This window comes from Podarcis liolepis (assembly GCF_965112155.1).
Source record: "Podarcis liolepis genome assembly, chromosome: 12".
Classification (NCBI taxonomy): Eukaryota; Metazoa; Chordata; class Lepidosauria; order Squamata; family Lacertidae; genus Podarcis; species Podarcis liolepis.
Genome location: NC_139563.1, coordinates 22,132,187 through 22,157,672, shown reverse-complemented (window position 1 = coordinate 22,157,672; position 25,486 = coordinate 22,132,187). Strand labels below are relative to the sequence as shown.

The 25,486-nt window shown below is 40.3% G+C and overlaps 2 protein-coding genes across 16 annotated transcripts in view; one reads left to right on the top strand and one right to left on the bottom strand.

Moving 5' to 3' along the window:
- Positions 1 to 25,486, bottom strand: part of ARHGAP21 (Rho GTPase activating protein 21) — a 113,595-nt gene that overhangs the window by 23,659 nt on the left and 64,450 nt on the right. For 3 of the 9 annotated variants that reach the window (XM_083467350.1, XM_083467353.1, XM_083467349.1), the window contains exons 4-8: positions 19,996 to 20,088; positions 19,176 to 19,254; positions 17,496 to 17,550; positions 9,160 to 9,189; positions 5,721 to 7,680 (exon numbers count right to left, since the gene is read on the bottom strand). In XM_083467350.1, the coding sequence (XP_083323476.1) occupies positions 5,721 to 7,680; positions 9,160 to 9,189; positions 17,496 to 17,550; positions 19,176 to 19,254; positions 19,996 to 20,088 (2,217 nt within the window). Of the gene's footprint in view, positions 1 to 5,720; positions 7,681 to 9,159; positions 9,190 to 12,519; positions 12,541 to 12,756; positions 12,867 to 17,495; positions 17,551 to 19,175; positions 19,255 to 19,995; positions 20,089 to 25,486 lie in introns of those variants that run through there. The other 6 variants (XM_083467352.1, XM_083467351.1, XM_083467356.1 and 3 more) reach the window with 5 other exon arrangements.
- On the top strand, positions 11,178 to 24,769 carry LOC310689695 (uncharacterized protein). 7 transcript variants are annotated; one of them, XM_083467601.1, is made up of 8 exons: positions 11,178 to 11,262; positions 11,364 to 11,577; positions 12,997 to 13,085; positions 15,749 to 15,855; positions 19,642 to 19,776; positions 20,898 to 21,060; positions 21,934 to 22,014; positions 23,332 to 24,769. In XM_083467601.1, the coding sequence occupies exons 2-6, from the start codon at positions 11,573 to 11,575 to the stop codon at positions 20,907 to 20,909; spliced, it is 348 nt and encodes a 115-aa protein (XP_083323727.1). In that variant the 5' UTR covers positions 11,178 to 11,262; positions 11,364 to 11,572; the 3' UTR covers positions 20,910 to 21,060; positions 21,934 to 22,014; positions 23,332 to 24,769. The 7 variants fall into 7 exon arrangements, 2 of the variants coding, with proteins under 2 accessions (XP_083323727.1, XP_083323726.1); XM_083467600.1 differs by lacking the exon at positions 11,178 to 11,262 and having other exon boundaries at positions 11,307 to 11,577; XR_014517584.1 differs by lacking the exons at positions 11,178 to 11,262; positions 11,364 to 11,577; positions 15,749 to 15,855 and having other exon boundaries at positions 13,016 to 13,124.

Below are 25,486 nucleotides of genomic sequence, written 5' to 3'. Positions count from 1 at the left end.
AAAGTTTTTACTGATATTAGAAATAATTGCTTTAAAATTAGCATGAGCTTTTAGGGGTTATAAGCAGCTGAAAAGACTAAAAATGGTAGCCAACTAAAACTCATTCAAGTACAGTGGTGCCTCGCAAGACGAAATTAATTCGTTCCGTGAGTTTTTTCGCCTAGCGAATTTTTCGTCTTGCGAAGCACGGTGTCGGAAAAGTTTTGAAAAAGCTTCAAAAATCACCAAAAAATCACCATGATGTCATCAGGGCTGAAGGGTCTGAAGATGCAAACTTGCCATGCACCCATTGCAAGTGAAGAAGTACTGAGGAGTATTGACGCCACGTGCTAATAGACACAGTTTATGAAACAATACATTTCAATAAAACCATTCCAATAACCCATAAACAAACCTAGTAAAAAAGTAACAAAAGCTTCAGCCGCAAGAACATTTCATCCAATAGGCCATCAACCAGCTTGCCATAATCTGTCAAATGCCTGGTATGTTGATTTTTAATGGAATTGGCTTGTGCCCAAGATTCTTCTCTCCTCCTTTTTAATATGATGAAAATAGTACAGTGGTGCCCCGCGAGACGAATGCCTCGCAAGACGAAAAACTCGCTAGACGAAAGGGTTTTGCGGTTTTTGAGCTGCTTCGCAAGATGAATTTCCCTATGGGCTTGCTTCGCAAGACGAAAACGTCTTGCAAGTTTGTTTCCTTTTTCTTAACACCATTAATACAGTTGCAACTTGACTTCGAGGAGCAACTCATAGCACGCGGTGTGGTAGCCTTTTTTGAGGTTTTTGAAGACTTTGGTGATTTTTGAAGCTTTTCCAAAACTTTCCCGACACCGTGCTTCGCAAGACGAAAAATTCGCTAGACGAAAAAACTCACGGAACAAATTTTCATCTTGCGAGGCACCACTGTAATTGGAAGTAAAAGAGCTTCACATTTGTACGATGAAACCACAATGCCAAGCTGCTGCCATCTTTCCAAAGGGCATACAGTGGTACCTTGGGTTATATACGCTTCAGGTTACAGACTCCGCTAACCCAGAAATAGTACCTCGGGTTAAGAACTTTGCTTCAGGATGAGAACAGAAATCATGCTACGGCAGCACGGCAGCAGCGGGAGGCCCCATTAGCTAAAGTAGTGCTTCAGGTTAAGAACAGTTTCAGGTTAAGAACGGACCTCCGGAACGAATTAAGTACTTAACCCGAGGTACCACTGTACTAGTTAAGCAGTCCTCTTGAAGAGAACATTAAATCTTTCAATCCTTATTTCCTATTTTACCTCTCAGCTACAAGTATTGCATTTTCCCCCTTAGAGGCCACAACTTTGTGGTAAAACTATGGTTTGTCTTTTGGCTTACTAGCCATTTAAATATGTTGTTGACATCTTTTCAGAAATCCCTAGTGAGACACACACACACATTAACAGCAGCACAGTGGTTAAAAAGCTGAGCTCAGATGCAATGACAGAATGCCTGAATCAAATTATCACATCTGCCATGAATGTGGGGTAGGCTTAGGCAAGAGACCTTCTCTCACTTTCAGTACAGAATCTGTAATTCTGAAAGATTTTTACCTTTTTAAATTAAATGTGCTGAGAAATTTATCAGGACTAATTTTGTAACTTTTTAATCAATCAAAATTTGTTTGTTGCACTGTAACCACTACTGAGTTCATTTTTGCAAATTGTTTTGTACATGCAGAAGCGGCTATTCATATTCTTATTAGTTTGGCTGCAACATTTAGTCAATCCCTTGGCCAAATGAATCAATTAAAATATTTGGGTCAGCAGGTGTTTTAAATGAGATTCTTTAATGGTGCTTATCTTATGAAAACTGAGGATGGCAAGCACCATCTTCTACACTTTCTCCTCTATCTGAGAGAATGGGAAGTGACCATTCATGCATCACCTGACAACAAAGAAAATAAACTTTTTTCTCTTTAGAACTATTGCTTTTTCTCATGTACATACATATGTAGATGGGGCATTGTTGTTTTGCTTGTTATTATGCTATGTATTCTTGTGTATATCATCCTGTCATATTTGGATTAAAGGTGGTGTGTAAATTTAATAAACATAAAAATAATAATCAATTAAAACAACTATGATTTATTTAATTAGGTGATAGTAAAGGTAAAGGTTTGACCAAACTGCGGGAGGCAGTGGAAGATAGAAGTGTCTGGCATGCTCTGGTCCATGGGGTCACAAAGAGTCGGACACGACTAAATGACTAAACAACAACAAAGGTAAAGGGATCCCTGACCATTAGGTCCAGTCGTGGCCAACTCTGGGGTTGCGGCGCTCATCTCGCTTTATTGGCCGAGGGAGCCGGTGTACAGCTTCCGGGTCATGTGGCCAGCATGACTAAGCCGCTTCTGGCGAACCAGAGCAGCACACGGAAACGCCATTTACCTTCCCGTCATAGTGGTACCTATTTATCTACTTGCACTTTGATATGCTTTCAAATTGCTAGGTTGGCAGGAGCAGGGACCGAGCAACGGGAGCTCACCCCGTCGCGGGGATTCGAACTGCCGACCTTCTGATTGGCAAGTCCTAGGCTCTGTGGTTTAACCCACAGTGCCACCCACGTCCCTAATTAGGTGATAGTCTCAATTATATACTAAGTGACTGTGATTCAATGAACCATATTCCTTATTCCATGCACTCCTGAGTCTTTGGGCTTCTCTTTCTTAAATTTATATGCCTGCCCACCTCTACCCCCAGTGCCACAAAACAAATCACTACTAAACCTCAAAAGCAGTTTATGGCATGGGAACTACTTTCCAAAGGAAAACTTTTTTAAAGATCCCATTGAGGATGTCTAAGGGCTTAGCACATCTAAGTAGCTCCCTGGATCCAAACGAAACTAAATAGGCCAAGTTAAACTAGCACTTATAGAAAACTATTAAAATTCTTTAAATAGTTTTTTTAAAAAAATTCATTAAGGCCTCTTAGAAATAAAATACATCACAGCAAGTTCTAAAAGGGGTTTGGGTTGGTAGTAGCAGTCAGGTCAGCAGTGACATGTGGTGCTGTGTCTTTACTGTACTGTATATTTAATTCTTCGCATATCTACGATTTTGCAGAAATTAATAATGCTGACGTAAGATGCACATGGTGGGGGGGAATAGAGGTTAGTAAGAGGCTACTGCCTCTGAGGGGAAAACCTGTACTGGGTGGAATTAGCTATCTAGCAGCTGAATGCCTGCACACTGCTATTCCAGCCATCTACTGTTTTCAGTATAACGTCTCCTACAGTCTTAAGCAGGGATGGCTAACATGTCACCCTCATATATTGCTGGACCACAACTCCCATCGTCCCTGACCATTGGGCCAGGCTGGTTAGGCTGATGCAATTTGGAGTCCAAAAATATCTAGAAGATTCACGGGGCATTAATATACCACAAGTAGGTCCAAAAACATTATATAGGCTTTCTAAGTCTATTTGGGAAATTGCACAATTTCCCTCACTGCTGCTTGCTGGACATGGGTGCTGTGTGGCAACTAAAACCTGACAATGAAACTTGACTATGTGAGACAAAATTGCTCCCATGAACTTCAGTGAAAGAACAGCATATGAATTATGTCTGTCAACCAATTAAAGAACTGTTAGTCAATTAGCAATGTGAGTTTAAGTGAATTAATTCATTGATTTAATTAATTAAATTGAAAACCCATCTATTTTTACCAGGCCTTTGTGGGTGGGGTAGTTGGTCAGATTTTGGTTTTTATTGTTATGGTTGCTTCTGCTGTAGTTTCATCTTCTCCTTTTACCTGTTTCACTTTACGACTGGTTTTAATTTATACTACAGTGGTACCTCGGGTTAAGTACTTAATTTGTTCCGGAGGTCTGTACTTAACCTGAAACTGTTCTTAACCTGAAGCACCATTTTTAGATAATGGGGCCTCCTGCTGCCGCCGCGCTGCTAGAGCACGATTTCTGTTCTCATCCTGAAGCAAAGTTCTTAACCTGAAGCACTATTTCTGGGTTAGCAGAGTCTGTAACCTGAAGTGTATGTAACCTGAAGTGTATGTAACCTGAGGTACCACTGTATTATACCTTGCCCTGGTATTGCACTGTGATTAAAGTAAAGTTAAAAATATCTTACTATTAATTTATAAAATGGGTGATAACCAGTGTTAAGTCATAGGCAGACCTACTGAGATCAACTGACTTAGGTCTTAGTTTGTTATCACCCCCCAAAAATCTTCATAAATATGTATGTGTGGAAAACCAATAATTCTGAAGCCATAAGTATACTTACTGCATTATTAGACAATGCATGGATATCATATAAGACATTATCTTAGAAGAGGCATTCCCTGCTTTGTATGTGAAAGAAGGGGGGATGCCTCTTAAGACTAATTAGCATCTGCTGTTTTACAAAGATCTGCATTAAATAGAATAAGAATGTTAATTAGGGCAGCTATTTAAACGACTGAAAGGTTAACCAATCAATTAAATACTGCAGCCCTAATATAAATTATTGCCATCTACTTTGCTCTTCTTAATCTCTCCAGCAATGTCATGACTTAACTGACCTTCACATGTATCGTCAGCTCTCTGTGCACCTATGCTGCAGCACACCTGTGCATTGAGATACTCTTAGGAAACCAACTTACAACTTGAGTTAAAGTATAACTGTCACAACCACAGCCTCAAAAACCACATATGTAAGCATCTGAAAGCCTGATTAATGTGAACAGTACATCAAGTGCATAACAACAACAACAACTTGTACTTCACCCCCACCCCTACCAATCCCACTTTCAAATTTATTCAGCATATTGCTATGACCTTCACTTGCCAGTTCCTCCATGGGGGCCTCTTTTATTACATAACAAGCACAATCTTCTTTTCCTTGCTTCCAAGGCTGCAAACCGACAAGCACACTACTCCCAGACCACAATTCTTCAATATCTTCTTGACCTCTATGTTCTTAATATTTTGTCTGGTTTTCCCATTTCTGCTTTTTATCCTTACAAATTACCTTATATATTTACTCTAGGGTTTTAAAGATATGTGCACATACACAAATTCAATTGTTTCTGTTTTACAAAGCTTTGCAAAAGATTGACAGCAATGACTGAGCTAAATAAGGAAGAGCCACACATGGCAATACAGATTCATTCAAATTATTGCAGAATAAACCTTTAAAATCACTTGTAGCAGTGAGGGTGTATAGCAAAACTTTTAAAATTAAATATTAACTTCTTAAGCATTTATCATGTCACAAAAATGCCTACTACTGTTTTTATAGGTAAATGCATATTAGATGCAACACAGAAAATTAAGCATGTTTATGTTCTGTTAACATCAGTGGGATTAAGGCCCCATCACTTACACCGTTGCATGGGAGCAGTTTCCCCATGGCATTTCTGCACACAACTGTGATGTGTCTGTGGATATCGGAACCAGGAAAAGGTCTAATGGCACAGGTTGCTCACATACCTAGGAGGGGCAGTACCAATCAGGAGAAAATCTTTCCCCATTCAAGTAGTTGCATACACTGTAGTCACACTGGAAAACATTACAGGAAAACAGCTCCCACACATGCAGCTGTGAAACAGGCCTAGAAATACTGGAGCTGAACATTGTACGAAACTCAAATAAATTAACTAGAATGATGCATAATGATTAAAAAAATATAAAATAATAAAACCAAGTGGCAGATCCAAAGCCATGTAACAGAAGCAGAGAGAGGAAAACCAATGGTTTAGCTCACCTATGAATGGAATGCATGCCAAGGAATCACCAGGTGTGCTGGCACTGGAAGCTTTCCTTTCTTCTATTATTTTTATATGGACCTCTCGACGTGCATCATTGGGCAACCAACAAGTAGTCTCTGGGGCTGGCTCTTGATCATTTACCGCTAAGATGTAGGACTGATGCCGCAAAGGCTGTGGTGTCTGATGGCCAGAAGGAGACTTTTCTCGCAAGACAACTGCTTCTGTATCCTCATCTACAACATCCCTTGGCTGGCTCTCGGATTCTTTTATATTTTCCTTTTCAAACTCTTGAACCTTCTGTCTAATAGAGACATCCAAGTTAACAGAGGTAGTTAAATGCTCACTCATCTGTGGGACAAATTTGGCAGAAGCTAAACAGGTAGTAGGGGATAGAGTACTTGTGTCTATTTCTGTTTTGTGGCCTGGCACACTTTTTGCTTGTATCCTTGATTGTTGATTCAACAAACCACTGTTGTACATATGATTTAGTTCTCTTTGGTCTGCGGTAGTAACACTATCCAGGCTCTGATTAAGGGAAAGCGACGGTTTTGCTGCATAGGGTACAGAAGTCTTCAATGAGTTGCTTCTTGTGCTTCTAGCTATTGAGTGAGATGATCTTTCCTGAAAAACGGTTGTAGGCTTTGAAGTTCCACCAGAGGTTGGCAAATCTCTGGCAGGCTGCAGTGATTTTACATCAGGTGGAGCCTTCTGGAACTGTGGGGTTGACCCTAAGGCTCTGCTGTTTATTCGTCTACCATCTGAGCCATAAGCACCCGGAGCCACAGAAAAATTTGAGCCTCGAAGAGACAAGTGAAATGCATGCTGCCGGGGTCTCTCATAAATACCTCGCCGATCATCTTGCTCAGTAAAGCCAGTCCACTTGTTAGTCTTTTTTCTGTCTCTGTTTGAATCTGCAACAAGATTCTCAGTGTGAAAATTTTCTAAGGTTTCACCCTGCTTTCCTAAATAGTCCCACGACTGTGTCCTGTGATTCTGGGGGCTGATAGATGGTGAGGTTAGAGCATCTTGAGAGGCACTCCTTGGCCACTCCTTCAACAATATAGGATCTTCAAGTCTTTCCTGGGACACACTCCTTTGCCGTATCTGAATGGACTGTGGGACCCTATCATGAGAGGTGCTTCTGCGTCGTACCTGTGAAACACTGCGATTTGGTACCACTTGATTATAATCTGTTGTGTTCTGAGATGCTGCTCTTAAACTATCTAACCTTTCCTGTATGGTTCTGCAGCCATACATGTGCAAACGTCTATTATCAATGTACTCTTTGTAGGTTTTGTAATTTTTCCAGTCTATGGTTTGGTGGGCATTTGGAGAAGTGTAGTGATTGGTAGTGACAGAGAGAGAACCTGCACTTTGAGTAGGAGATCTAGTATTTGAGATCCCTTCTGGATGCCCTCCATAGCTTCCAGACTTGCTAGCTATTCCATTGGGATCTATTGGCCTTGTGAGTGGCGTCTGAGGAAGTACAATGGCAGTGGGCATTGGAGAAGGTGGTGATGTGGTTCGTGCTTTTGTTTTAATAGTGGTTTGTTCCTTAAGACCATATCTTACTTCTTCTATCCGATGTGATGGACCAGTATGATTTATTCTACAGGATGACAAGTCTACAGCCTTCTCGGAAGGCACAACAACAGTTCTTACAGTCTCGTTGTTGCAAACACAGACAGCTGTGTTAGATTTTGCAATATCTGTTGGGGATGGAGGCACTTGTATTTCCATTCTGTAGGCCTTTTCTGGTTGTGCTGATGTCCGTACAGGTCTACTAGCTGGCTGCTTACCAAGTGAAGAGTCAGGAGGTGCTTTCTCAATATCTTGTGCCTTGACAGAAGGTGGAGATGCTAACCGAGGATAACATATTGGTGGTGGTTCAGGTATGTTGCGGGCATTACCACTGTAAGCTTCATTGCCTTTCAGGTAGGCATCTTGGGAATATGCCTATACAAAGAGGATTCAAAAAGAAATGAAATTACTAAAAATGTGAATGTGAAATCATCACCATGTTACAGGGAGATGAATCCAGTAGACAGCTAAATCCCTTGAAGGGCAAGGACCTCTCATATGAAACAGCTCTTTGCTAGAGGTAACTGTTTGAAGAACAAGAAGTGTCAAATGCCTTCATTATTACTCCCTGCGTATGAAAATATACAGTGGAAAGTCTCCACAAAGTATTAAGCATGTTTTATATAAGTGAAACAGCAAATCCCAGCAACTAATGGCAGCTGATTAAGAGAACACAGAGATTTGTAAGCATAAACCCAAACCAAGTATTTCTGTTCATACACATCCTCAAACCCAGCTTCACAATTTCCTCCTTTTGATCTTTTTTTATGCTGGAAGCTAAAATTATGCAGCAATTGACAGGTTAAATAAGGAATTCTGTTAGCCTCAGAAAATGTGCAGCTCTTTGCCACATAGAGAAAACATATAGCCTATGTAAATACTATTGCATTCAATACAGATTGCTTTTCTAAAAGGTACAATTACTATATCTAATGGGAGTAGAGAGTGGCAATGTCTTTGTTGGCAGCCAACGCCCACCCTCCTTCCAAATAATCTTACATGTTACTTATTCCATGAATTCCATACCACTCACAGCAGTGCCATTTTTTAACCCAAATACACCACCAACATACATGCTCAGGCAGCTATTTATAAGCACTTCCTTAGAGTGGAATGCAGACTATCACAAGCCATATATTCTTTAGGTGCTTCACAATTTCCATCTTACCTTGCATTTTAAGAACCTGACTCCTAAGGAAACCATTTGCTTTACATATTGCATGTTTCCCTTGCATCAAGACATTTCTGAAACCATCGTACAACTAACGATGCAAGATCTGCCCGGAACATACAAATGCTATTATTTTAGACTTTGCCATCACTTCCTTTAGTGGCAATATGAAATTAAAAGAGCTGACAGCACACAGCTTGCCAATGCACAAATCTTTCCCAAACATTTTTTTTAACACAGCTTAGGTGTGGTATCATATTACAGCGTTTCCTGCTTAAATCATAACATGCTCCATTCAGCCAAATCAACATGCCCTGCCTTAGCATTAGACAGGTTGTAAAAGCCCAAATGCAGCCATAAACATTAGACTAAGAGCAAAGTGCTGAGGAGGAGAAGGGCGAGGTACTTAAAACACACGGCTGCAATAAATATCACTGACAGCATTGGTTAAGTGCAAACGAAATATTAAAAGCAAACTGGCAAGAAATAAACCAAGTAACTAACAAAAACACAGGCACACATTAAAAGGTAACAGAATCAATATTACAACTGAGATTCAGCTAACCAGCAGATCTAGCTCGCTTTCAGCAACTTGCAGGCTTTAACAGTCCAGCATCTTGCAGATCTACCAAGAAACACATGCCTTACAAAAATCAGAGAAATGGCTACAGTACATTTCTTACCAGTGCTGTGACATCCTTTGAAAACTGCAGCTGGCAGAAAACAGGAAAACATAGTAAAAGCTGCTTATGGGTGTAAAGACAGAATTATGTGGTCATGTTGAAGCGGGATACACAGCAAGCTAAAAATACATCTACACCGATTTCTCTGGAAGATACCAAGAGAGGTAAAGGGCAGTGGAGCATAAACAATAACTTCAGCCTCCTTGTGAGCATGTCTGTCTCAGGCTTTTACCTGCTTCTTGCATTTATTCCCTAGCCTTCCAGAAAAAGAAAATACAGTTGTGCTGTGTTGCTTCAGCGCATCTTTTCTGCTGCAAACGGAGCCCTCTGGTTGTGCTACAAGGCGTCCCTTCTACTAGAGCAACATAACGGTCTTTCATCTCCCCTGAGCTGCTACCATCCCTGCTTCCAGATGACGAAACAAGGGTTTCATTATGCATTTAAAATCCATGCACCCCTTCCCCACATGCATCGGAACAGAACCACAAGCTGTCAGCTGACTGCAGCTGCTTTCATACTCTACGTCTGACATTAGAAGGATGATTTCAGAATAATCCTCAGAGAAAAACAGCCTCCCCATGTGATCGTTTTCATTTTGTATATCTTCGGCGTTTCTTCAGAGACAGGCTGTGCTTCCAATTGCAAGGTGCATGCTAATACAGCTGTCTGATTTTTGCATGCTCTCTCATGACGGAAAATGGGGACTCTGCATTCGTGTACTTTTCAGATTAGGAGGGGGGAATAGGAAAGCAGACATAGACGCATGAAAAAGCAAGCTGTGGTACAGTCTAAGGAAACAACACATCCGCTCACACTCTGAAATATGCCAATACTGCCTCCCTAGTCCAATTAAGGCATATATACTCAGCCCAAATCTGCAGGTTTGCAAGATACCCTACTTAAAAACCACAAAAAATGCACCACATTAGCTCTGCCTGAATATATATATATAATCTGGGAATGACTAAAATGATAAATTATAGGAAATGAACCAGTTTTGTATTAATGAAGGGAAAGAAAATTCGAAAGTATATCAGAATATAGCATAGTTCTTCTAAATAATTATTTTAGTATATATTTTCATTATTTTTAAAGTCAATGAAGAGCGTTTTTTTATAAAAAAAATATTCAATTTTCAACTTCAAGTTCAAAACTGCTTAATATAAAATAAATATACAGCAGGGGTGGGGAACCTGTGGACTACAATTCCCATCAGCCTCAGCCAGCATGGACTGAGGAGAGTCTATAGTCCAGCAATCAATGGAGAGCCATAGGTTTCCCACCTCTGTGGTACACAGGGTAAAGTCTTCCCAAGGCTGGTGCAAGGCATAGTACCTCCTGGGAAAGCCGCTTCCAGCCCTCCTCTCTTCTTCTCTCCCCCTCACTTTTGATAAGTTTTGCTGCTAATGTGGCAGCTTGCCTATGCTTCCTCGCTGTGGAAGGGATTCACTCCTCAGAATGAGACATTCTAAGTGAGGTGGCTCAGGAAAGGACCTGCCCTGCCGCTGCTTTTCTTATGCTTCTAATTATTTTTTAAAACAGGAATTTCTAGCCACCATGAAAAATGAGAGGCAGCAGCACGGGCAACCTCACTCAGAATACATCACTGGGGAAGGAACCCCCTTTGTCAGAGCAAGGCATGAAGAGGGTGGGCACTCCAGTGACCCCAGAAAAAGCCAAACGGGTGACAGCATCTGAAGCAAGTGCGCGGGTGCCTGGGAGGCACCAATTTGCCGCCCCCAGTCCCTGAAGTAATTAGCTGAGTTTGTCCAATGCTAAGGCCACCCATAAGCCTTTCCACACTGTTAACAAGAGAAGCAAACCCAGATTAAAATCAGCTGAACTTGGATCCCACTAAAATCAATTGGACAAATTAATAATGGCTTTGGTCTTATTGATTTTGATGCAAATTTATGGCATAATCCCGAATGAGGAGCAAAGTAGCTGAGTGACTACCACTTCCAAAACCCTGCTGGCTTCATGCTGGTCAGGCTGGAGGTGGGCTTACCCTCTTCCCTCCCACACGTGTAAGGTAATGTAAAACAAATAAAAGGGGGGATTAAATATGTCCCTTTACTTATTCTACACATCTCCATTCCACTGGTACTGCCTCTCTCCGATGTCACTAGTGCTAACCTGTGATTTATTTATTTTCATATCTGGAGCACAGGGGAAACACATCATGCCACAGAGGCTATAAGAAGATACGGGACTTATACACCTCTAAATCAACCAGCTACGTCCTAGCTTCTGGATCTGCCAAATGATATGTAGAATTGTAGAGCTGGAAGAGACCCCAGGGGTCATCTAGTCCAACCCCCTGCAATGCAGGAATCCTGCCCACAGCCACCCCTGGGTGGGCTCGAACCACCAACCTTCTGGATTATAGCCAGACGCACTGCCCCACTACGCCATGAGGTTTTCATAGACACTAATATGCTACTGAAGTTATTCAGTATGACTTCACAATTCAAAGCACAAAAAACGTAGATGGTCCCGTAACTGTTTAGACCAAACGTATCCTCATAGACCACAGAAGGCCGCAAGCCTATCCACAGACAGACACACAGCCATTCACTGTCACAACTGCTTCCGTTTATTGAAATGGACGCTAGCAAATTCTGAGCATGCCTGATAGGAGAAAACCTGGAGATTTCTAAGAGCAGCTGTGGTAGCATGTCCCCATAGCAACAAGCTGCGGAAATTAAGCTTCTAGCCAAGATCCAATTAAAACACACACAACTGAGGAGGCCGCACCCTCGGAGGGGAAAGGCCTCAAAGTAACAAGGGAATAAATAAATAAAAACCAAAGTAACTGGTGGGGGCAACCCGTCCAGGGTGTGTCCCTTTCAAGGCACCCAGCCTCAAAACACTGGTAACAGAAAGAAATATTGTACATGGGTTATAGGCCTAGTAGGCCTTTCCATTTGTGCAATCTAAAGATTTGAGGCCTAGTGCTTGCTCTCAGGATCCTTGCCCTTCTTGACTGGCAGTAGTGGACTTGCCACCCCAAACCTCATAGGTAGTGAATGCTTTACCGATGGGAAGGGGAAGTTCACACTGTCTCAGAAAAAAGGCAGTTCTAAGGCCTTTACTGAAAAAAATCAAATTTGCACTTCCAACTATCCTTGATAATTATCACACAGTATCCAATGCATCATTTCAATTTAATTTATTTATTTTTAGTAGGATGATAGAGCAGTAAATAGCCTTAAGGAGCGCCGGAGGAAACAGATGATTTAGGTCTGTTTCCAATCTGGCTTTTATTTATTTATAAAAGCATTGATATACCCCCATCTCATGTAAAACACCAAAGCGGTATGCAACAATGTATACAAATGAAACAAAACATAAACGTACCATAAAAAATATACAAAACAATCATTAAAATGACTGCCTAATCCGCAGAAAATTTAAACTGAATAGGCCAGCTAGTATAAAGGGTCTTCAAGAAATGCCTGGGAGTTAATCTGAATCTCTTCTCGAAAAGTATTCTGTCTCCACACAAGATCGCCCTGGTGGATTATTTACACTGGGGAATGGGTAAGGAGATTGAGACCTATTGATTCTCATGGACCTCTCCGCGGCTTACAGTACCATTAACCATGGTTTTCTTCTGGGATGTCTTGCTAGATTGGGTCTGGAGAGACTCAGGTTTTTTCCTGGCTTTTGAGCTTTGGTTTATACAGTTGCCCCAAGGTTCTATTCTATTCCCATTTGAAAAACAGCAACAGGAAACTGCTGGCGGATGAGGAATCATCCAGAGATTTGGGTTACTGACATCGGCAGGCAGATGACACACAACTCTATCTCGCATTTCCATCTGCTTATTTCAAGGAAGCGGTGGAAATCTTGCACAAGTGTCTGGAGGCAGTTCGATACAAATGAAGGTGAACAAACTAAAATGAAATCCAAACAAGATGGAGGTGAGAAGACCACCTAATCTGGATGAAGAGATTCAACAGGTTATTATTGCAGGGTCTGGTTTGGCTCATTTTGGAGAGGCAGTCCTTGAGGTACTGTGATCCTGTGCTAAGACTTTATAAATGAAAACCTCTTGATTAACACATGCCATCCACTTTAAATTATCCAAAGCTTGCATAGAAAGCTTCAGAAGGGAATAAGAGCTAGGGAGGTCGTCTTCTAGGGAACTATTTCTTACTATAGTCTTGTTTGCACATAACACTAATTAAACCATGAGTGTTTAGACGACAAGTCTCTGGCTCTGTGGAGCTTTGGACTAACTATACCGTTACCATACATCTGGGAAATTCCAGACATGTCCTCTTTTGAGGGAGCCAAAATGCCCATTTGGGGGTAGGTTTAAATTTTAAAGGAAATGTCTGAGGTTTTTTGGGAGTGAGGAAAGAGGCTTGGACCGTCCTCCCCACCCCCCTTCAAGATATGGCAACCCTAACTAACTATAGCTTGCTTGCTGTGATGTCTGAACTCAGACAAACTTCGGTTAGTGCAAACTACAGTTTACTAAAACAAGGCGACTTCAAATTATAACTGTAAAAAAAAAGCTAAGATTAACCACAGGTTATAGTTAAAACACACCACTGAACTGTGGTTAGTTAAAAATAGAAGTTTTTGGTCTCTCTTGGTCACACAAGAGAAGAGGAAGTAGGGCCTGGAGGGTTATGAGCTTGAGGTTTGCTGCAGCTTGTCTTTGATTTACACCATGATTTAGCCTTACATGTGAATACAGCATGAATTCATGGAAATGATGGCGTATTCTTCCCCAAAGCAATCAGTGAATTGGCAGAAATGCCACACCTTTAACATATGAACTGGACTCTCAACCCAGAATGCCTATTATCTGCCAAAGGTACAATTCTCTTCCAGCAGAGTCTGCAATATGTACCGTATTTTTCGCGCTATTGGACGCACCGGACCATAGGAGGGGGAGAACAGGAAAAAAAAATTTTTCTTGTTCTCCCCCTCTAAAACAAGGTGCATTCTGTGCGTTCAAGGTGCGTTCACCTGAAGCCTTCTACATGTGAGAAAACAGCTATCCCAATTACCTCAGAGCAACCGTGTATTCGCAAGAGTGCACAAAGTTTCCCTAACTGGTTCTCTCAGGAATGACAATAGCAGGCATATGGAACAATTTCTAGGTAAAACACTTTGAATAAGTAATGAAACTGCCGCCCAGCTCAAATTCCTCCCGTGCTAAACTACCCCCAAAATGTGCAGCCCACTGCAAGGCTCTGGAGGCGTTGGGTTCCTTTCGATATGCTCTTTGGGGCTGGCGGGGGGGGTGCGCACCGACCCCTCTCGCTCTCCAGGCTTCAGCGAAAGCCTGCATTCGCTCCATAGGACGCACAAACATTTCCCCTTCATTTTTGGAGGGGAAAAAGTGCGTCCTATAGAGCGAAAAATACGGTATTTTAAAGGAATAGGAATGTAGCATAGATGTTCCTCTGCGATCTAGGAAAACCAAGTAACCTAACTGAGAAATGAGAATCCATTCATTTAATAATGGGCACAACCCTAGTGTGTCTAGCAAAGGGAAAATCCTTTCCTTCCACTTCATATTCTTTAAAGTCAATAAAAGAGGGGTGACCGTGACATAGAAGAATGCATTCAACAAACTGTTTCCCCTTTCTTCATTTTGTTGCAACAGTTTATTTCAGCAAAAGATAAGACACAGTTTTCCTACTGTTTTGAGAATGTGTCTTGGTAAGACACATAAAAGCTGAGCAGAGTCATCTTTAAAAGTAAAGTAATTTCCATTGGTTTTGAAAATCCCCACAATAATACCTATGTTACTCAAAGAGGCCAGACTGGTGCCACTGTAGCCCTTAGGGTCATGTTTTCAGCACTTTATTTTAAAACCACAAATGCTAAGACGTGCCTTTAATTTGCTGAAATGAAAGCTTAAATCCAAACAATATCACTTTCAGCAAGGTGATGTGAAAGCATCTATCAGTTTTGCAGGCAACAACAAACCTGGATGGTTATTAACTTTTTAAAACAGTTTAAAAAGTATCATTTCTTTCCTGTCTATTAAATATTTTTGTACATGTCCACCTTGCTTTCTATTTCACCACCATGTCTTAAAATATACCCAGAGTTCTTCCACATTCTTTTTTACAGTGAACTGTAGGACACCTTGAGCCCTGGTTTAGAAGAGGCATCTAACAAAGTTACTAAACAAAATGTAATAGTTCTATAAATAAATAAATCATCCCCTTTATTACCGATAAAACATAGATTCACTTTGAGGATTGATTTACACTTCAGGTAGCAAGCCTAAGTGTAGAGCTATTAAAGCGTATAAAGGGAAATGCATGTTACCAGATGTACACAAGACACATAATAAGAGCCTCAACTAAATCATATTAACATCCATTTTCACTAGCATTTAATAAAGAGGAGGGATTGCTTCTGAGTAATGGATGCCTTAACAAGGAAAAGAACTACTGCGGTTTTTCCTGGCAGCTTCTAACTGTATGGCTGGGCCCTATACAGGCCATTTACTTGCAGTTTGATAATTAAGGAGAAGCATTATTAGCCCCTCTCCTCCCTTTTAAATGCTCAATTTGGGTTTACTGTAAATGTTTCATGTGTTCTGTTAAAACAGACTTTCTACAAGATTTTATGCTTGAAATGCTATCCTATGAAAAAAGTCCACTTAAAATGTCCCAACATCTATCCTACATTTTGATAAGAGTCCTCTTGCATTATGAGGTAACCTTTATTTCCTTGGTTGTTATATTGCTTTTGTTTTTAATTTCAAAGTACTGTATTTTTCCGTGTATAAGACTAGGGTTTTTTTTTAACCAAAAAATTAGAATTTAAATTTAAATTTAAAATTGGGGCTTGTCTTATACACGGGTAGTGCTGAGGGGTGTTTTCTTATTTTGGAGTCCCCAGAAATAGGGGGTGTCTTATACACGGAAAAATATGGTATACCAGAACCTGTTGTAAGATGCCTTGTTTTAGAAAAAGGTTATATAAGAAATTTAATACACAAACCAAACATTTCTGCAGTAAAACCTGGTGTTTACTACCTATAACTTGGTCCAGTTCTAGCTCGTTGGGTCAACATTTAAAGCATTCAAATTTAAAGCATATGATGCCTCCTCCTAATTTAAGAGCCAAAGTAATCTCATTTCTCTCCCCCCCCCCTCCCCATTGCACTTGTTCTCTGTGGTTGAAACCAGTTAACACAGTATACCGAAGTCCTGCTTCACTGAAAAGGCCATAATAATTTTAGTTCGAATTAACAAGAAATAGAGCTAGCACAGTGAACTACTTTAATCCAAAATGAATTCACACTGCTGCAAAGGCAAGGAAGAGTGGCTGCAATTAGCTCTCTCCTTGCTAGGAACATGCGATGAAGGAAGAGGTCTCTATGTACCTCTGCTTGTATGAATTCCTGAAAAATTGAAGCCAATCAGAGGTGGGTTTGAATGCACACATTCTCCATTAAGAGAATGACAATTGGCCCTTCCTTTTAACAAAGTCCCAGTGAAAGCAATGAAACTTGTATCCAACTTTCAAGTGGATGCTTAACTGACAGAAAACAAAACAAAATCAAAATTTTGTTTTTTACAGAGTAAAGAGGGACCTGACTGGGTTCCTTCAGTCCAACTTTTAAAATGAGCTTTAATTTCTTGCTTGAATAACAGCTCATTCACTACTGGCCTTTGTGCACCCATTTTTGCTGAAGATGATCATCACAGGTATTTCCATCTTCAACTCAGATCAGAGCATGGCTTTAGATTTTATTCATTGCCATGCCTTGGCTGGGGAGGGTGGGGTATAAATAAAAATTATTATTATTATTATTTACTTCATTTCAGTGGTTTGTGGTATATGTTCCTTCAAGAATTCAAAGGGTAGGAAGGCTCCCCGTCCCCACATTTTCATTTCATATACAGTTTCATATACAGTTGTACCCTGGTACTCGTACGTTTTGCCTCCCAAATGCCGCAAACCCGGAAGTGAGTGTTCCAGTTTGCAAACATTCTTTGGAACCCAAACATCCGACGCTGCTTCCACGGCTTCCAATTGAGTGCAGGAAGCTCCTGCAGCCAATCGGAAGCCGTGCCTTGGTTTTCGAATGTTTTCGGAAATTAAACGGACTTCCGGAACAGATTCCATTTGAGAACCAATGTACGACTGTATGCTTATTCTTTACCCTGTGTGTTTCTAGAACTAATGAAACAACAAATTAAGAAAAGAAGGCATGGACATTACAACTATAGTAGTAGCAGCATTATTCAGCAATTCAGCTTACTCAGGAGCCTGGTTAAAGAGCCAAAAGTTTTCTGGGGTGCTTACGGCCATCTTACTTTAGTTTCTATTTCAGAAGTATAACTTACCAGCTGAAGGATGTCTTCATCTTTTGGCATCACACTAAGTTCTAGCATGCTGTCACTGTGAGAGAGGAGGAAACATATTGGTATATTAATAAAAAATAAAATACTGCACTAACCAATTGATAGGGAATTTAATTGCTGGCTAACATATAAAGAGATACATTGATTATCTCAGTAGTCACTCTTTCTCAACCACCAGGACTGAATATAATGCTTGCTTTCCTCTTTACTCCCATGGATTGTTGTTCTCCTTCAAATTATGCCTCAAATTCATGACTGCTTCCCTTTAAGAAAATTAGAATTTTCTATGCAGGAAAAAAATACGTCAGTTGCCACTTATAATGTGCGGCACAGGTGTTTTTAGAATCAAAAGCACACAGATCAAGTAGCTGATATGCACAGAGCCTGTCTTATTCATGTACTCACTGTGAGAAAATACACTTGCACCCCTAACAATACGGACACTTTTATCCTACATGGAGATTGATTATCCATGTAGATTATTTTTTACATATGGGGCAAGGAGCTAACATTGGTTCTCCAGATGTTGCTGGTATGGCTGCAAGGAGGAAACTGGGAACTTTTGCTTCCAATTTTGGTTAACCACAGTTTAGTGTGCCATCTGAATCCAAAATATGATTAATGTCAACTAAGGTTCCAGTTAAACAAGCTATTTTCATAAACTATGGTTTGAAGTTGGCATGTTTTGTAATCCATAGTTTGTCCAGATTCAGATATCATGATAAACTGTGGTTAACAGAAAATGGAAGCAAAAACTTCCAAACTGCTCTTCATCAGTGGTTGTGGGGAAGCGTACAAGCCCAAGGCTTGCTGCAGCTTGTTCTCATCCCACTGGTTTAGTGTGATGTTCAGACACAGCCCCTGTGTATGTCAGGTACAGATATTTATCAGCAAAACATTCTCGGAAACAAATACAGTATTAGATTCAATTTCCCATCACCACCAAAAAGCTGCTAATAAAATAACTTTTCCTAAATAATTGTTAAACATTCTAAACTGCTCATGGAATAATACCAACAAATGTCAAGCCTTTATGGAAATGCTATAAGCCATTTTCTTAACAAGCTTTATCTTCCTGCAGTATGGTCATATGAAACGTCACCCACAGAATGGATATGAAAGATTGAACATAATATGAGGTGCAGTCCTATGAATTAATTGCTTTTACTTTTACATCTGCTGCTCAGTCAAAGTTGGCTCAGTATCAAAAGAATAAAAAACTTCACAATGACATTATCCACAGCACATCCCTACACTTTCAATGGGTTGTATTCCAATTGGTGTCCCTCTGCTGTTTCATCTCAGAAAGCTTTGGTCAGTAGAACACGGATTGTGGTGAACTTCTGAGAGTCTCCCTCTTCCATGCAGTTTCTGTGCCACCTCCCACAATGTGCCACTTAAGTTTTGGGGGTGCAGGAGCTACAAGGGGATGGAAAATCATCAGAGATCACCTCAGTCCTTCTGCAGCTGATGGAAGGCCCTGCTGGTTCTGTCAAAGGCTGGCCAATCCTACACTGCGGAATGAGTTGAACTGGATTTCTTTTACTCATTCTATGATTCTGATTATCTTGGTAGAAACAGACAAACCACGCACCAATCACCTTTCTCAAAACAAACTACATGGAATTTAAAATTATGCAGATTACAGACACCCATACTTACGTGTTTTGAATTAAAGCAATTACTTGAGAATATGTCTTCCCTATAACACTTTCCCCATTCACTTTTATAATTCTGTCACCTGCAGAAAAAAAAATACACAGAAAAAAGGAGATATATCCAGACCACTGTTTTCTTCATTAACGGAAGCTGAGAACCCGTTCAAGTATTACAAAGAAAAACAAAGCAGAAATATTTCAGATGTGTGACTTACAAATAATCCCGAAGAATGAAATCCACAAGTTTAATTAGGAACTTCATGCATTCATAAGCCCTACTTTACATGTTATAAGAGGAGCAGGGAAAGCACAAATGACACTCTTTCCATCTTTTTCTAATAATATGTGAACCATTTATGACTTTCTAAACCCTCTGGGCTGGAGCCAAACTTATCTTTGGAAGGGACTGAGATTCAGCAGAGGTTCCCACTGGAGGAGTGATTCTTACTGATTTCCTGTCCCCCCTGCAGACCACAGTGTCACCTCCCACACTGGTCCCTTGTGCTCTGGAGCATCTTTACAGGGGACTGCAGAAAGGATCAGCAAAAATCACACCATCCTACTGCCTTCAGCAGAGCATCCCATGGATGGAGTCCCACCCACAGGTAATCAGGTCTGGATTCAGCACATAACATCTTCCTTCCATAATGACAACCGAATCCCAAACCTTTCAGTAATAGCTGAATGGGTTGAAACTCCCAACTAATTAAAAATTTTGTTTCCTTACATAAACACATACTCTGACAACTTCCTTGGAAGTTGGAACACTCATGACACCACACCAGCCCAGCCAATCAGATATGTCTAGGTATGGTAACAGTTACCTGTGCATAATCCCGCTTCAAAAGCAGGCCCTCCTTCTTTAACCTGCTTAACAAATATGGTGTCCATCGGCTCCAATCTGTTTCGTGGCTTCCCTAAAAGAAAATTACAAATACAGTCATTACGAGAGATTGGAAAGATTAATTATACCTCATTCTTCTTTATATTAAATAATAGGATTCAAATGATTTTAATTCATCTGACAATCAGAGAATTAGCATCTGCTCTGTTTAAAGCAAGAGAACATGACATATTTTACAGATACATGGAAAATATTTGAGCCGTCTTTGTAAAAACCATTAGTAGAGCTAGGGCTCCCCCCCCCCCACCAGAACTCAGGAGGGTGCCACTGCCATTATAAGAAAGCGAGGGAGGTGAGTTTGGGCACCTCTTTTTCTAGAAAAATAGCTCTGGGAATAGCTATAGGCACAAGAAACTTTATTTTTCACAACTGTATTGTGTGTACTATCTTTCATCGCCATTCATACCTCATCTATTCTAATGGGATCTCGTGACTATACATAGTGAAATCATAATTACAAACATAATAGCCAATATTCCGAAAACTGCCAAAACTTTGCAGACTCAAGAGCCAATGGAATCAAGAGCCAATTTACATTAGGATGTTTATATGTAATATTTCTGGCAAACCTAATTTGAAGAGGTTCAAAATCTTTGCACATTAAAGCTCACAGGGCCAATGTGGAAAAAGTGCCCATAAGACCATAAGAAGAGGCCTGTTGGATCAGGCCAAAGGTCCATCTGTTCCAGCATCCTGTTGCTACAGTGGCCACCCAAGAAACGTTTTGAAAAATACATTGAATTTGGCATAGCTCACTGTCGCCATCTAATGCCACATTTGTATACTGCACTTTACAACACATTTAAAACGTTTTCTTTGCAGCTGTATAGCTGAGTCCTCTGCCTCAAACTCACTATGCTGCCTTTCCGCCCAACTCCTCATCTACAACATGGAGATAATGATACTGGCCTGTCTTTCAGTGCTGCTGTAAATTTTCCTGACACATGAGAAATGCTTTGAACACTATGAAAGTGCTATAGAAATGGTAGGTATTATTTAATATTACTGAAGTACACCAGGCTGAGTTTATTCATTAATATTTTCTATGAAAATGTTAACATTTTCTGATGGAACCTGCTGAACAGCAAGATGAATTCCAAAATTATATCAAATCCTGCTGTTTATCTTCCTTGCACTTAAAAAAACCACACCAACCAAAACCACTAAGAAAGAACAATGCACAATAGAACAACAGAATGGAATGGCAAGGTAGATCTTTTGAGGTGTTCTATGGGAGAAATAAGAGTAAATAAAAAGCTACAGTATCCACGTAGTCTGGGGAAGCTGACCCAAGTGAATATGATTAAGAAAGTAAGAGTCCAGCTAGATCAGACTATCCTGCTCTCTACAACAGTCCACCAGTTGCTTCCAGGAAGCTTAGAGGCAGGATGAAGACCTCCTCCTGGGGTTGTTCACCAGCAACTGGAATTCAGTGGCAAATGGTCTCTGAGCCTGATATCATGACTAATCATCATTGTGACTGAGCTATCCTTATGAATTTGTCTAGTCACTTCAAAAGCCACCTAAGCTAGTCAACACCCATCATAACATGGGCAGTCAATCAAATAACTTAATTATGTCTTGCATGGAGCGCTTTCTCCTACCAGTCCTAACTACGTCAATCAATTTCATAAGATGACTCCAAGTTAAAGAATTATGAGCTGGGTTATAAAACTTATTTGTATCCACTTTCTCCACACCCTGTTCTAAGAAGTGATATACCAGTGGGAAACTATGAAGATCATCTCAGGTGATGAAGTACCCAACTAGCAAATATAAGAGTTTAACAACTGCTTGTTAGAAGGGATTTTCTGTTGTTGTGAATGTCAGTGTTTCTGGATATTGTTTTTGAGCACAGGATATGAAGAGCAGAACAAGGAACAACAATGTAACTAGAGGGATTAACCCAAGAGAAGGATCTGGAGAAGTTTAAATATCGGTAATTCAGACTTGTTTATTTACAACCAAGCTTATGCAAGATACGTAGTAGCATCTGCAAAGGTTTGAAATAATGACCTCTTTTCCTAAAGAGCCATGCAATAATGCTCGGTTAATAAGACCGTGTTGGCTTAACATTCTGGAAATTTCCTTTTTCAGTGGACTTCATTAAAAAAAGATGCGCTTTCATTTAAAAAGCAAACACATAATTCAAGCAATGGGTAGGGTCCTCCACTACACTTGAGGACAGTAGGGTGGTTATGGAGAGGGCAAGCAAGTGCCATGGCACACGCAGCTTTGCAACAGAAGGGTATGGCCAAGGGGCTCCAGAGGAATAGCTGAGGAGCTGCTGTCACTGTCCCCCGTGTCTGCTGCCTGAGACAAGAAGCTTCACTTTGCACAGGTAGCACCAGCACTGAAAGGAAGTCATTAATGCAACTGAGACAGCAGAAATCTCTCTGATTAGTTACCATTACTGAAAGAGAGAAGCATCAACAAGAATAACTTTTCTGCCAAATGTTCGATGAAGGAGTATCTGCTCTACTGGGTCTACCGACTTCCAGCAATTTTTATGTCCTTCAATCTAGAAAGCCGGGGGCCAGTATTCCACAAAGCTTACATCTAACAGCTTAACTGTTATTTATGAAAAAGAAATAGGGAGAGAAAACAGGAGCGCATCCCTGGTCCCAGTCCTTGAATGACTCTGATTTGGTACTTTATTCAACAGATCTCCCTCCCTCCCTCCCTCTCTGTGTTTGTGTGTGTTTGTGTGTTTGCGTGTGTAATTATAGCTATGAAGTAATAGGGTGGAAAGCATGCAGAAAATGAAAATGATTCCAGACTGTTTAGAAAGACCTCAACATGAAAGACTTTTACTGCAAAGGAAGGGAGGCAGTGATGACATTTCTGAAACTCCACATTATGATATTTGTTTTCAACTAATTGCACACCACCCTGGAATCTATTTTGATGCAGGGTGGTTTAGACATTCCATAAAGAAATAAATGAACGTTTGCAGGGTATGGTATATAAACAAGTCAAAAAGCCCCACGTGCATCAAGTTAAGAGTTATAGCAACCTGTGTCGGTTCCAGATTTGGGGGCACTGGAAAACATGTTTGCGGTTGGACCTCTTCCTTGACGTTACTGTTGCCTGTTTGCTTGTCTTCCCCTCTCTGGAAAAAAAGCCACATAGCTACCCAGAGGCAGGTACCACAGCTGCTAGGTCATATTGTGCCATACACTAATTTGTTGCAAATGCAGAACCATCAAGAGGGCAAGAAGAGTGGAAACCGATGCACTCTTGTCATCGCTTGCAGGTGAATAAGCAGCAATAGCAAGATGGAAGTGGTCGCCTGGGGTCCCTGGAAGATCCACAGTGGGCCCCTCAGGTGGGTGTGCCTTCCAAGGTGTTCAACCATTCTTAACATTGGGACTCCTTCCCCAGTGGTATCTTCATAGATACCCCCAAATCTGTCAGGTGAGAAGGCCCCGTATGTGATGCCAGAAGCAACCACCTCTTTGTTAACTATGTCTATATTGTACTTTTATAGTGTTAATTTTTGAAATGGTAATGCATATCAATGATATGATGTCTGTCTGTCTGTCTCTTTCTCTCTTTTCCCCTTCAAGTATTTCTGGAACAACGACTTCAGGTGGGAAAATTCTAAATGAATAAAATGAGCAGAATATGCCAGAGGGGAGCAGCTTCTGCCTTTCATATGACATGATACTAGCCCGAGTTCCTCCTATCTCGTATATCTGAAATAAATAGGCATTCAGCCTATGGTTTTACTGGAAATATACACTGTTACACCAGCTAAAGATTAGTAAGTGGACATAAAAGAGACTTAATCCTAGTCTGGACAGAATAAAAAAAATAGTATGTACAAGCTTTTCATACAAACTCTAGGGCATCTACAATATTGTATACCCAGGTGCTTCATTGTGCAGAAAAAAAATTGCAATTAGACAGTTAATTTAATGGTTTGCTCTTCAAGAAAATGGAGCAGCTCCCATGTATTCTGTAAAAAACACACAGATTGACTAGAGCAGCAGCAAAGATGAGACTTAGCAGTTCACATGGCATGAGTAGTGTTCACCAATAGAGGGGAAAAGAGGAAATTGAAATGATGGTAGTTGCTATGGATACCGCCACACAAAAATCAGAAGGCAAATTGGAAGGAACAAGAGTATCAGAACACTGAGCGATAAGTGCCAAAAATATCTTGCGGGGATTATCTACAGTTAGCACACTACTAGGTAAGATGAATCTCTTCTGCTTAAGTGGAAAAACTATGTATTTCTTAGGTTCTCAAAATGATTAAGCCACAGCAACTTGTACACGAACCATTTATCTGTCAAGACTAGAGCAAAAGTATAACTCAGTTCATCATAAATATATGAAATGTATCCATCTCTGAGAATTTGAAGTTTATTTTAACACATTATTACTAGCCTTCATTATGATTAAAATGTGTGATCTAATGGATCTGCCTTCTTAAATTTTAGATAAAACCCCCACAATTGATTCACTCCTTAATGTCATAAAAGAGGATGCTTCATCTAACCTATGCAACTTAAAACCTAGCTACAAAGTTTACAACAATCCCATAAAAGCATTTTTAAAATAATGTACTAAAAATTAACGGATAATAATTTGAAATGGAATGAAACCATTATCATATACCTTGTACAATTTTGTGATATGTTAAATCTTTGAGGAAGGTTTTATTCAGTCATTTTTCTTTCTCCCCCCCCCCCAAAAAAATATACATAACTATGACTTAAATGTCATTCAGGGTAAGCACAGCCCTCAGTTATTCCAGGCACAGCTTGAATTCAGGAGAGCTGCATTTGTACATTACTGCAACAACTAAAATGAAATAGATCATCAAAGCCTCTAGCTGTGTTTCCTTACCACATGTGTGCTTTCCCACCAGTCATATTAAATTGTTACTATAGTTGTTCTGACATACATACATTTAAGAAAAGAAAAGAAAAACTGACCCGCCTTAAGCAGCGACTGCTTCTTTGCAGACAGGCAGGAAATTAAATATCAGAACTAATGCCTTCAAAATACTGATTCCACATTATTAAATTTCTTTCAATAAAACAACTGCCAAGACAGTGACATCAGGACCATCAGATAAAATCTTCCGACTGACGTTAACTGTGAGAGGTTTCAGATCAACACAGCAGTGAAATTATTACAGGAAAGCAGGTAGAGATTAAAATTATTACAGGAAAGCAATGCTATGTGGACAAAGCCGGTTTTACAAAATGCCCTGAAATGGCGGCACTAGAGCCAAGGATCTCTTTGTTCAGGATTGTGCCCTTTAGCCACAGAGCAGCAGAGGCCAACTTAATAATCTCTTTTACCTCTGACTCAGGAAAGGTGAGGGAATGTCTAGAATCGATAACTGAATGGATGAGGACCAATAAAAAGTGGAACCCAACACAAATAAGTCTGTA